At 41.0% G+C, this 14,150-nt stretch overlaps 1 protein-coding gene across 1 annotated transcript in view; it reads left to right on the forward strand.

The window, feature by feature from the left end:
- LOC121515787 (RNA-binding Raly-like protein) overlaps positions 1 to 14,150 on the forward strand; it is a 70,679-nt gene that overhangs the window by 54,480 nt on the left and 2,049 nt on the right. The window contains exons 6-8 of the mRNA XM_041796766.1: positions 7,677 to 7,790; positions 10,706 to 10,845; positions 13,206 to 13,257. Of these exons, the coding sequence (XP_041652700.1) occupies positions 7,677 to 7,790; positions 10,706 to 10,845; positions 13,206 to 13,244 (293 nt within the window). The 3' untranslated portion in view covers positions 13,245 to 13,257. The remainder of the gene's footprint in view (positions 1 to 7,676; positions 7,791 to 10,705; positions 10,846 to 13,205; positions 13,258 to 14,150) is intronic.

Consider the following 14,150-nt stretch of genomic DNA (forward strand, 5'->3'; position numbering starts at 1 on the left):
GGTCAAGACCGAGTCAAGACCAAGACCATAAAAATCAATTTTAAAAAACATGCCAAGTTTGAACAAAAAATCTCATATCTTAACAAATTTGTTCGACTAACCTCTTGTAAAAAATAAATCCTTGATGTATTTAAAAGCCACTAACAAGTCCAGGATTATTTTAAATATCTGAAAATGAGACTTTTATCTAGATTTGTCAGGTGAATGAGGCCTTAAGTAAGTATTCAGAGGTATATCTGACTAGAAATAAGATGGACTGATGTCCAAGTTTTTGCAGGTGTAGCTATTTGTTGTTTTAGCAAGTGCTTCTCCTTATTATCACATTAATGAAGTCAAAGAATAGCAGATCAGTGCTGGTTTCATCAGTCTTGAAGGAAAATCCTGAGTCCGGCCAGTCTGAGACCGAGACAGGACCGTGTAAAGATGCTCTGGAGTCATTCCACATGCAAAATGTGGTCTCGATACCGGTCTCAAGACCAAGACTGTTCTCAAGTACTACAACACTACTTCCAGTCGATTATCTCAAATACTCTAATAGTAGAAACTGTTGTGGGAAAGCCACACTACAATGTCCTCATATGAGGATGCAGAGTCAGGAGGTTAATGCAGGTTTTCCTGAACTTGAAAGGTGACGGTGGCAAAGAAGAGCCAGGACAACTTTTCTTCCTTTTATTCCATTTATTTCAAATAATTGTTTCCAATCAGAAAACCAGAAAAAATAGAAATAGCAAAATGTTAATTTACACAATTCGGTAAAAAAATAAACCTGCTAAAAAAAAACCTAGATGTTCAAATGATAAAATCTAATACTTAGTTCTAGCTGGAGTCACCATTTTCAGGTAAATAAATCACAGTAAAGTTAAATCAGTGAAATGAATCCAAACAAAAGTGAATATTTAACTATGAGTTTTTTAATTGTAGAAATTATTAAATAATTATTTAAATTTAGGCTTTTACAGTAAATATATATTTCTCACTCTTTTGAAATCTTAACAAAAATACTAAATTAAAAGTTTTTATAATTATTATTTATTTATTAACTCAATTATTCTAGTATTTGTATCTGTTTTATATCACTTTTGACTTTGCATGGCTGCTACCTTGGCCAGGTCTCTCTTGTAAAAGAGATTTCTAATCTCAATGCTGCAGACTGCAGAGATCCTCTGAAGATCTCTGGTCTCTCTCCTGCAGAAAAGTCTCACTCAGATTCTCTAAAGCCAAGTTTGGTTTTAATTTCTCTGAAGCTCTCATCCTACAAACAGGACACTCCTTGTTCTCCCTCTTTTTCCAGAAGTTCTCCATACACACTCTACAGAAGTTGTGGCTGCAGGACAGGATGACAGGGTCTTTGAAGATGTCCTGGCTGAGTGGACAGCTCAGATGATCGTCTGACTTGGACGCCATTCTGTCTCAGAGTGAAGCAGAAGACACAGCAGATAAACAGGGAGTCACTTTCTGTCCCTGAAAGTTTCTTTCACTGTGGTTTTGAGTTCTTTTAAAGTCTTCTTCAGCTGATGGATTCAGCACCTGATTAGAGTTGAAGCATTCCCAGTATTTCAGTATTACCAGTATTCTCTTCTGCTGTTTTAAGCCTGATTTATACTTCTGCATCACGTCAATGTCATAGCTACGTGTAGCCCTCTGCGTTGACACGCACCTCCAAAAAATTCTAACTATGCGTCGCGGCGACGCGGACTGCAAGGGCTGTGATTGGTCCTCTCAAAACGTCATTTCCAGCAGTTGCTTTTTCTTGTCTTTCTTCCTGTTATTAGCACACATATCGCAATGCTACATCATCGGTTATGTTTGCAGTGGTCGCGTTAACCAAATATTCTCCATCATTGACAGATTTTTTTGAAGGATGACGGAGAGTTTTGAAGGCTGTCCTTCATTTTGATGGACTGGAATGATGAGGATGCACCTGCATTTCAGTGCACACACGCAGACAGATGCATAGACCTTTCCATTTTGGACACATGGACTATCAAGGAGGTTATTTAATCTATTAAAATCTTGTAGCCAGTGGGCTCTATCACTGACCTCGACATCATAGATTAATGAAAGCGCATCGGTCTCCGTGCTGACAGCGCACAGAGAGGCTGCAGCAGCCTGCAGGTGTCTCAGTACTGTGTTAAGGCCTTTGCACAATGAGCCTGTTTCATGTTGTTCTAATCATGTCTGCACACTGATGCCAAAATTGTCGTTTTATTTCCTGTTTTTTCGTAACAGGTTCGATTTTATGCGAAATTTCGTATGTGTCCAAGGTGACCGATGATTTAAAACAGTTCCCGCTGCTTCCACCTTGCTTGCTCACCCCTGAAACCTCACTTTAAACACCAAAGTTTGCTCATTTATCATGTGGATTTCAACCATGGAAATATAACAAAAAGGAGATGGGTGAATGATGATTCAGATCAGCGCCTCTTGGTTTATTCTCGCTTGCTCGCTCACCCCCACCCGACCCTCCTCTCTCTCTCTCTCTCTCTCTCTCTCTCTCTCTCTCTGAAAACTCGCTTTAACACTGTACTTTCCATGATATCAGTCATGGAAATATATCAGATAAAGGCATAAATCAGGCTTTAGTCTGTGGTTTTCTCTGTATGTCTGTTCTGAATGAGGTGAAGCAATACCCTGTTTAGATTAGTTTATTTATTTATTTATTTTTGAGTGAAACTGAGTGAGAGGTCAGAGCTTTTTATGTTCATTATGAAACTGCCCACATTATCTATTTTAAGTCTGTCTGCTCTGTGGAGATGGCTGTGTGCTGCCAGGTGCTTATCTTGATCAGACCACAGAGGAGTGGTGCTTCTTATTCACTCTGTAAATGAACCGTGGCACAACCAATGAGCAGAATTACTTCAGGGTTTGAAGGTAGTTAACTTTCGATCCAATACAAAGAAGTTTCTAGACCTAAAAACATCCAACTTCATACTCTTTCAGGAGAGACAGCACCGTAGTTTTCTGTCCAAAAAGACCAAATGCTTCACAATGAAACTTTGGTCAGTCAAGTATGTTAAAATTATCATCCTCCTCACACTGTAAACTTATAATTCTGTCCAAAAATTAAGTTATAAATTAAATAAAAACATATAAATAAAAAAATAGATAAAATCTTTTTCTCTCTTTCTAAGCCTGAGAAAATGGAAATACAGGATCGTCTTCAGTCACCAACCAGTGCATGTCTGTTATATATATAAAATCTAAATTTGCACAACAACAAAATCGTGGTACCCTACCGTTAAAGAAAGAAAAACACACAATAGTCAATGAAATAAATTAAAACTGACAAAAGAAATTTATGAAATTTACCTAAAATTAACTAATGAAAATCAGACATTGCTTTTGAATTCTGGTTCAACAGAATCATTCAAAAAAACAAATGAAACTGGCCTGGACTACAATGATGGTACCCTTAACTTAAGATTTTGTTGACAGCCTTTAGAGACAATCACTGCAATCAAGCAGTTTCTGTAACTCAGTGAGAGTTCTGTACCTGTCCCAGGTATTTTGGCCCATCCTTGTGATCAAACTGCTCCAGCTGTCTCAGGTCTGAAAGATGCCTTCTCCAGACTGTTTCAGCTTCTTCCACAGATGTTCACTAGGATTTAGATCATGGCTCATATGGGGCTTTTCAACAATGGCTTTAGGCCGTGCCGAGCCAATCCAAGCCGTGCTGATTTGCATTTCCATCAACAGTTTGGCTGCGCTGAGCCACACCGAGTCGCGCTCAAGCAGGATAGCTTGATCACTCTGATGGATGAGATCAGGAAGGACCAGGCACAGATCCAGGAATACACCTTTTTCTGCACCTACTAATAACAAAAGTTTGAGCCTTTCCCCCTCTTATACAATAATGAATTCTAGACTTTTAAAAACTAAAATTCAGTAGATGTTAGTAACATTTTGCCCATGACGGAGTCTGTCTTTAATTCATTTACTGGCGCGAGTAAAACATGCATTTCTCACTGCCCAATCCAAAAATATGATTGTGTTCATTATCTGCTCTTTAGAGACCCACAAATCAATAATAAGGAGACTATTCTTCAACTTAAAGGCAGGAAAATTCTCTCCTTTGATGATAAGCGTGAACTATGGTTTGTTTACTGATCGTGGACAGAGAGAGGAAAAGAGAGACGGGGAGAGAGAATGTGAAAAGAGCAGCTTGCAGCACTGTCATAGTTTAGTGCGATGTAAAGTCATTCAGACCAGACAGTGAAGAGAGATCGAGGAGGGCTCAAAATGTTGCATAAGACATGCCCTCAAACAGGTAGCTCAGTTGTGGTGGAAAAGCAAGCCCCATGCTGTGCTGGGCTGCCATGCCAAGTCAAGCAAAGCCACGCTATGTAATGGAAAAGTCCAAGTAGAAGGCCTCTTCAGAATAGTCCAGTGTTTGGCTCTTAGCTATTCTTGTCTGTTTTCAGCTCTGTGTTTGGGCTCATTATCCTGTTGGAAGACCCATGATCTGAGACTGAGACCAAGCTTTCTGATACAGGGCAGCACATTTGGCTCCAGAATGCCTCAATAGTCTTGAGATTTCATTGGGCCCTGTACAGATTCTGGCCCCCTGTGCCAGATGCAGCAAAACAGCTCCAGAACATAGAACTCTTCCATGTTTCACAGTAGCTACAGTCTTCTTTTCTTTGGGTGCTTCATTTCTGCGTCTGTGATCATAGAGCTGATGTGACTGTCCAAAAAAGCTCCAGTTTTGTCTCGTCTGTCTGAAGAACATTCTCCCAGAAGCTTTGTGGCTTGTCAAAATGCATTCTGGTAAATTCCTGTCTGACTTTTTTATGATCGTCTCTCAGCAGTTGAGTCTTCCTCTGTCGTCTTCCATTAAGTCCACTTTGGCTAAAACAGCGATGGGTGGTGTGTCTGACACTGATGTACCTTGACCTTGGAGTTGACCTCTAATCTCTGTGGGAGTTGTTCTGGGCTCTTTGGTTACCATTCATATTATCCGTCTCTTTGTCCAGGGAGGTTGGCTACAGTCCCGTGGACCCTAAACTTCTGAATAATCTGGTAAACTGTAGTCACAGGAACATGGAGCTGCTTGGAGATGGTCTTATAGCCTTTACCTCTTTGTAATATCTGCTAAACTACATGTTAATTTGTGTTTCATCCTGTCACTTTCTGACCATTTCACTGAGATGATTCAGATCTGTCCTCTGCTTTTAAAAGTTTTAGTGCAGCTTTGTAGTTTCCACAATCAAAGAACCGCATTATTCCTCAGAATTCCTCATAACAGGGGTGATGACCGTGACTCTGCTCAGTGCAGTGATGAGAGGAAGTACTGAGCCAGAGTGAACGTGTCAGAGACGGTTCACGCTCCCGTGTTGTCAGTTTGAATGTTAAAAAGCTTTTAAGCAGAGAGGGCAGAGACATCGACACCCTGCTGACAGCGGAGGTCGAAACAGGAGTGTTTAACGCCTCGACCTCCTCCAATTAAACGCTTTTAAATTCAGAACTCTCTCAGGAGCCTCGGCCTGCCTGCTCCTCGTTGTGACCATCATAGTCCGCTGTTTAAATATCTCTCTATCTAGGGGGCTTGTTCATGTTATCATCCTGCCTGTGTGATGGCTCGTCTCGATGTTAGGGCCCCGGGGTGCTGCAGGGAAGGCGGGCGGGGGGGCGCGCCAGATGGTCTCTTCATTAAAAGCTTCTGTACCGCAGGGCTCTCCTTCCTGCTATAACCAAGCCGAGCCTATCAGCACATGCAATTAGAGCGGGTTAATAGTGCGTGGCAAATCAGAATTGTTTATACTAGTTTATTACAAGCCTTAATAGTTTTTACTTCGCCCCATCACTGAGAGATTAGATTGCCTTTGCCAGCTCCAGAGGTCGAGGAGCTTTAGGAGGGAGAGAGTTTTCAGGGTCGTTTGGCAAGTCGTTGCCAGCGAGGGCGGTCCTTTAAGAGCACGAAGAGGCCAAGGAGGGAGGTGGGAGTGCAGCGCTTAGAGTAATTTGTGGAGCAGGACTACAGGGTTGATAGCTGCAGGGATCACTGGATGACATTTAGATCTGCATGGAGCCACTCTGATTTTAAAGAGAGTGTTGAATTTATGAAGCGGAGATTAAATCTAAAAGAAATCAACACTTTAAACACGGTCTGTACATGGGTGTAGGTTTCTCCTATGGATAAGAACAAATCAGATGCACGCATCATACCTTAAAAGGTTTTCACACCTGACTCCTGATCATTTCCAAAAATTATCTGTGGCAGCATGTGTGAACACATACGGTCTAAATTTTTATCCTGGTTTTGCCCAGAATTTTTCTTGCCAGTTCACTTTTAAATTATCTGCAAGATCTGATGTGGGAATAGTGCAGGAATTCAACTAATGTGATCTTTATGCACTCTTCATTTTCTTGTTTTATACTGTAATACACCCAATTATATGAGGTTCAGTATAAAAGCAAAATCTGTCCTAATATGTAGGACTCATGTTGCTTTATTAAAATCTTTGGTGACTGTGGCTCAGTGGGTAGTGGGAGTCTGCCTTCATGTAGACAGTTGGGGGTTTGCCCCCAGCTTCTATGTGGAAGGTCCAGTCATTGGTTAATCAGTATTCCTGGCAACCATTACACCATGAAGACAAAAGAACACTCCAAGCAACTCAGAGAAAAAGATATCGAAAAGTATAAGTCAGGGGGTGGGTACAAAACATTTCCCCCAGAGTTCAGTTAAACCCATCATGAAGAAATGAAGGAATATGTCACGTGTAAATCTGCCTAGATCAGACCGTCCTCACAAACTGAGTGGGCGTGCAAGAAGGAAACTAGTGAGAGAGTCCACCAAGACACCCATGACTACTCTGAAGGAGTTCCAAGCTTCAGCAGCTGAGATGGGAGAGACTCTGCCGACAACAACTGTTGGCCGGGTTCTTCACCAGTCAGAGCTTTATGGGAGAGTGGCAAAGAGAAAGACACTGTTGAAGAAAACTCAGATTCAGTATGGACTAGAGTTCACCACAAGGCATGTGGGAGACTCCATGGTCAAGAGGGAGAAAGTTCTTTGGTCTGATGAGACCAGAATGGACAAGATGCCAAACACTGACACACCACGAACACACCATCCCCACTGTGGAGCACGGTGGTGGCAGCATCATGCTGTGGGGATGCTTCAAAGCAGCTGGCTCTGGAAGTCTTGTAAAGACAGAAAGTAACATGAATGCAGCAAAATTCAGGAAAACCCTGGAGGGCAATCTTACTCAGTCTGCAAGAGAACTACAGCTTGGGAGATTTATTTTCCAGTAGAACAATGAGCTGAAGCATACAACAAAAGCTACACAGACATGGTTTAAAGACAACAAGGGGAATGTTCTGGAGTGGCCGGGTCAAAGCCCAGACCTCAATCCAATACAGGAATTTTGGCCAGACTTGGAAAGGGCTGTTCACAACCAGTCCATGTGCAACCTGACAGAGCTTGATCAGTTTAGCAAAGAAGAATGGAGTAAAATTACAGAGTCAAAATGTACAAGCCAGATTAAGAAATCTATTTTCATTTTGTCATTTAAAGGTTTTTTGGGGTCAAAAAGCCAAATTATATTGACCATAACTGATTTATAAAACCATTAAAATGGTAAAACATCTCTGTTTTATTTAAAGGCACTGTAACCATCACAAACTTCCATATTGACCCTGTTTCTCCTCTTCTCTCTCGTTCTGTGTCTCCTCAGTGAAGATGGCAGAGCTCCTCGCCATAAAGAGGGAGCTGACAGTGATAAAGGTGCAGATCGACGGCCTGTTGGACTGTGTAGACAAGATGGACAGACAGAGGAAGGACTGCACAGGTAGGGACAGAAATCTGTTTTACATCTCCCTGTCCCCTAACTCTGTTTAAAGTCTTATAAAAGGTGGCAGACATTCACACGCTTGTACCAAAGATATAAAATGTGAATTATAGGGATATTTGTCAAATTTGGGCCCTAGCTAAACAAGTTTTGGTGTTTTAATTCAGACTGTTTGGGTCCAGGTGACCCTGAAACCCCCATTCTCTGGCATGACTCAGCTGTAATGACTGACTATAACATAATCCTTGAAAGGGAATATGCTGGATCAAAATAGATCCACTGAAGGTTGACGTTTTAATCACTGAAAGGCTCAGACTTTGACTCTGTGCTTCTGAAAACATTGCAGAGGATCTCTACAAAGATACAGGGCTGTATATGTTTCAGAACATCAAGCAAATCTTTATGTTGGACAAAATAAATGATCATTTAATCTATCAAGGGAAAAAAGACATTCAAACCTACCTGGTCCTTCTCTGTCCACACCCTGGCCTGACTACTGCCAGACCTGTTGAATCAAGAAATCCCTTAAATAGAACCTGTCTGACAAAGTGAACTAGGCTTAAAGATCTCCAACATATCATGGCACCGTCTAAAGAAATTCAAGAACAGATGAGAAACAAAGTCATTGATATCTATCAATCTGGAAAGTGTTACAAAGATAGTTCTAAGGTTTTAGACTCTAGACAACCATGCTGAGAGCCATTACCCACAAATGGAGAAAACTGTGAACAATGGTGAACCTTCCCAGGAGTGGCCGGCCTACCAGAATGACTCCAAGAGTGCAACGACGACTCATCCAGGAGGCCCCAGAAGATCCCAGAACAACATCTAAAGACCTGCAGGCTTCACTGACTCAGTTAAGGTCAGAGTTCATGATTCAACAAAAAGAGACTGGGCAACAATGGTGTCATGGAAGAGTTCCAAGGCCAAAGAGACTTGTCTTACATTTGACTAAAACATCTTGATGATCCTCAAGACTCGACCTGACAGAAGTTTTGGAAGGTGAGTATCCCGTTCCATCTGGAGTAAAACTAAGCATTTTATCGTAAGAACATCAGACCAACAGTCAAACACGGTGGTAGTGTGATAGTCTGGGGCTGCGTTTCTGCCTCAGGTCCTGAACGACTTGCTGTAATTGATGGAACTGTGGATTCTGCCCTCTACCAGAAAATCCTGAGGGAAAATGTCCAGCCCTCAGTTTGTGACTTAAGGCTCAAGCACACTTGGGTTATGCAGCAGGAAAATTATCCCAAACACACCAGCAAGTCCACCTCTGAATGGCTTAAGAAAAATAAATAATGAAGATTTTGGAGTGGCCTAGTCAAAATCAGGACTTAAATCTGATCGAGATGCTGTGGCATGACCTTAAAGTAGCCATCCATACTGGAAAACCCTCCAATGTGGCTGAATTAAAATCAAAGGAGAGTGGGTCAAAATTCCTGAGTCTAGTCAGCTGAGTCAAGTGATGCCTGCAGGTCTTCAGATGTCCTGGGTTCTTTTGGGACCTCCTGGATGAGTCATTGATGCGTATCTTGGAGTTGTTTTGGTAGGCCAGCCCCTTCTCAGATGGTTCACTACTGTTCCAAGTTTTCTCCATTTGTGGATAATGGCTCTCACCATCTTTAAGTCTTGAAAATGTCTTTGTAAATCTTTCCTGACTGATAGACTTTCTTTCTCATCAGGAAGAGGGCAAATGCACTGTAGATGAGTTTTTTCAAGGCAGTATCCTGTATTTTCATCTATAAACTGCTGTAACATTACTCTCTTTGAAGATAATTAGACTTTAAGACAGCAATTTTACTTCACAGAACATGGGAGTTGGTCACAGTGGACGTACTTTAAGGAAAATGTTTTTGCCACCATGGAACACAAACCACAGATCAGGTCAGGTACTGGTTTGCCAGTCCAATCAGGATGAAGTATGAGCAGTCAGATATCTGACAGTGTTCTTTATGAATTTAGGTCAACTAACACAGAGCATCAAGGATTACCGCTTGGTTTGTGAATGCCAAAAATGGATATAAATCCCTGTCTAACTGAGGTGTAAGACCCTGACATATAGACTTAAAGACCAAAGGTTGGGTCTAGCTTACATTCCAGCCATGACTTCTAAAGTTTTGCTGCCTCGTGCTCTGCTGGGAGGTAGAGAAGTTTCCAAACGTTAATGTTGGAAAATAATCTAAAGACGGTGAAAGTGTCAACATGTCACTTTGGATAATTTCCTCATCTTTTTCATCCTCGTGAGGAAATAAAACCTCACAGCCACACACACACACAGCGTTGTTTAGGGACGAGATAACTCGTGAGCGCTGAAGGGGAGCTTATGAAAGGTTATGAGGCCGGCGTTTATCGCTGTTTACCTCCCTGTCATAATCCACGCTCTGCTGGAGGCAGTTCTGTCATTGAACCATTCCTCACAGATGCAGCACGATAGCCGATCACATCTGAAGGTAAACAAACCAGCTCTCTCTGCACAGCCGGCCCATCGCTGATCATCAGACGTCAGAATAGTTAGGTTGAGATGTCAGCTGATCACTGGGTGGATTTAAACCACAGTCAGATTTATGAATGATGCCTTCACTGCTTCTAGTAAAAAAGGGACAAGGGAGGCACTGGTAGATTACATGTTTATTAAAACTTTATTAAAGCTGTAGAAATTATCTATGCTACAACCTAATCTTAACCCACATGTCTGCATTTTAATCTATATAAGAGATTATCAGAATAACTGAGAGCATTACCTCAAACACTGGTGTCTTTAAGAATCTTTAGATTATAAGCATTTCTTCTGTTACAATTGCCATGATCAAAATGCTGACTCTGTTAGCTTCTTAATGGTAATTTCCATTGAGTGTTAGCATCAAGCTAAATGACCAGCACTAACTGTAGCTCTTCTGTGTCTGTGTGTGTGTCAGAGTGTATTCAGAGTGTGTGTGACTCTCCTCATAGAGGTTCAGTCAGCAGCCTGGAGAGAGAAAGTCCAGAACCAGGAGAGGCCAGCGAGGAGGAACCTCTGAACTACAACCACTACTACCCCCACAACTACTCCCACAGGGTAAATATATACACCTGAACCCCTAAAACTACCCCCACAGAGTAAATATATACACCTTTACCCCTAAAACTACCCCCACAGGATAAATATTTATATCTATACCCACTCCCACAGAGTAAATATGTACATCTGTACCTCTAAAACTACCCCCACAGAGTAAGTACATACATCTATACCCCTAAAACTACCCCCACAGAGTAAATATATACACCTGTACCCCTAAAACTACCCCCACAGAGTAAATATATACACCTTTACTCCTAAAACTACCCCCACAGGATAAATATTTATATCTATACCCACTCCCACAGAGTAAATATGTACATCTGTACCTCTAGAGCTACCCCAACAGAGTAAGTACATACATCTATACCCCTAAAACTACCCCCACAGAGTAAATATGTACATCTATCCCTCTAAAACTACCCCCACAAAGTAAGTACATACATCTATACCCCTAAAACTACCGTGGCTGGGTAAATATATACACGTTAACCCCAAAAACTACCCCCACAGGGTAAATATTTACATCTATCCCTCTAAAACTACCCCCACAAAGTAAGTACATACATCTATACCCCTAAAACTACCCACAAAGAGTAAATACATACATCTGTACCCCTAAACTACACATAAAGGGTAAATATGTACATCTGTACCCCTAAAACTATCCCCACAGGGTAAATATTTACATCTATACCCCTAAAACTACCCACGTAGTGTAAATATGTACATCTGTACCCCTAAAACTACCCCCACAGGGTAAATATTTATATCTATACCCCTAAAACCACCCTCACATGATAAATATATACATACATCTGTACCCCTAAAACTACCCCCACAGGGTAAATATATACATACATCTAAACCCCTAAAACTACCCACAAAGAGTAAATACATACATCTGTACCCCTAAACTACACATAAAGGGTAAATATGTACATCTGTACCCCTAAAACTATCCCCACAGGGTAAATATTTACATCTATACCCCTAAAACTACCCACGTAGTGTAAATATGTACATCTGTACCCCTAAAACTACCCCCACAGGGTAAATATTTATATCTATACCCCTAAAACCACCCTCACATGATAAATATATACATACATCTGTACCCCTAAAACTACCCCCACAGGGTAAATATATACATACATCTAAACCCCTAAAACTACCCCCACAGGGTAAATACATAAACCTATACCCCTTAAACTACCACCACAGAGTAAATATGTACATATGTACCCCTAAAACTACCCCCACAGGGTTAATATTTACATCTATTCCCCTAAAACTACCTCCACAGGGTAAATATTTACATCTATACCCCTAAAACTAGCCACCCTGCCTTAAAGCCCAGACTGATGGAGAGCTGCAGTGATGGTGGTCTTCTGGAACCTTGTCCCATCTCCATACAGGATCTCTGGTGCTCACCTTTTTTCCCATCTCAAACCCAAACTGCACACTATTTTTTTAAATCATTGTGCTACAATTGAAAATTTTCTGAAGTGAAGGGTATTTGTCGTTAAGGAGGTGTTGGTGGGTTCTAACTGTAGACCAGGTGAGAAACATTGCTTGATCTGATAATGTAAGTCTGCCATCTAGTGGATTATGTGTTACTAGCATAGATACTAACCTGGGTTTATCAGATGGTTTATACAATTTAAAATGTAAGAAGTGAAAGTAACACCTAAATTTCTAAGTATCCAAACCTCAAGCACAAGTATTTTAATAAACAACAAAAATCAGAATAAGTGAAGTAATTTTTTTTTCAGTATTTAACAGAGGTGGATTAACAGCCTTATAGTGTTGATAGTAGACATGTTTTTAACCTGCACTTTCTCTGCCCTGTAGAAAACCTTTCTCCTTCATCTTCCTCAAAAATACACTAAAGTCTGCCTCATTGCTCCCCTCTACAAAGAGGCCATTTGCATAATCAGTGTAGTACGAGGCGTTCGCTGTCCCCTCTTTTTATTGTTATTGAAGCAGATCAGCCGAGCGTAGGAGCGGTTCTTTCTCTGTTTCTTTACAGGGAAACATAATGGTACAGAACCAGCCCGAGGGTTTCTACCTGCCTGACGGAGCGAGGCACCTTCATTAATCTGAGCGCAGGCGGGGAACACGGCAGCCCCTAATCTGCTGCTTTATTTGTGAAACAAAGTGTGTTAATAAGGACGAGAGATCCTTTGTTCCCTGTGGGCGTACATGACTTTAAAACATGCATGTCTTCTTTAAAGACAGCAGTGGTGCAGTGGATAAATCAATGGTGATGATGATGAAGATAATAGAGAAAAGCTGTGATCATTTGGGTGAACTGCAGATTGGTTTAGAGCTGCATCCTCTCTCTGTGTTTCCAGATAAAAGAACATCAGTCTGACCTCGAGGACGATCTGTGATTCTGCTACACAGGTAAAATAACAACACATCACAATTACACACTTTAAAGAACAATACTACTGGTTTTTAGTGTTTTTAGCCTGTTAGATGATCTGGAGTTATTATGCTCTATTTCTATAACATAACTGAAAAAGGACACTAAGAGAAGACTGGCTGTTTTAAACATTCAGCAATTTAAAGGTGGTAAAACTCAATAGTGGTTGGCCTCATACAGGTGCAACTTAAAAATTAGAATGTCATGAAAATGTAAATTTTTCCATTAATCTAATTCAAATAGTTAAAATTCCATTTATTCGATGTTAATCTCAAACAAAGTGAAACATTTTTTGACTTTTTGTTTTAATGTTGATTATTATGGCCTATAGCTCACTGAAATAAAAAATCTGCTACCTCATAATTGGGATTATTATTATTAAAATATATATGGACTAAATATTTTTTGACAGCAATCTTAAAGCAACCTGCCCTTTCACCAGCAACCTTCTTTGGCCTACCCCATAAATATGCTTTCATACAGCACTCTGGGGCCCCGTCCACACGGGGACAAAAACGATATATATTGCCGTTTTGTTTTGAAAAAGTTTTCGTAAAGACGGAATCGTTTCAGGAAATATCCATGTAAACATGGAACCACTGAAAACGACTGAAAACGATGTGGTGCATATGCCAAGCCTGTAAGTGACGCTGTAACGCTGCCACGGATATGCACGAAAAGAGAGAAGAGGATTGTTTTGGCTGGACCTGCGCAGGCACCTTAAGAGAGCTACGCTATGTGTGACGTAACCGTCCACACAGAGATGAAACGGTAATCATTTGTGGATTTGTGCACTCTGGGACCCGTTTTCAAAAGGTATCATTTACAGTCACCCGAAATGCTGTTTCGGTGTGGATGAAACGCCAATACG

This window comes from Cheilinus undulatus, linkage group 9 (genome assembly GCF_018320785.1).
Source record: "Cheilinus undulatus linkage group 9, ASM1832078v1, whole genome shotgun sequence".
NCBI lineage: Eukaryota > Metazoa > Chordata > Actinopteri > Labriformes > Labridae > Cheilinus > Cheilinus undulatus.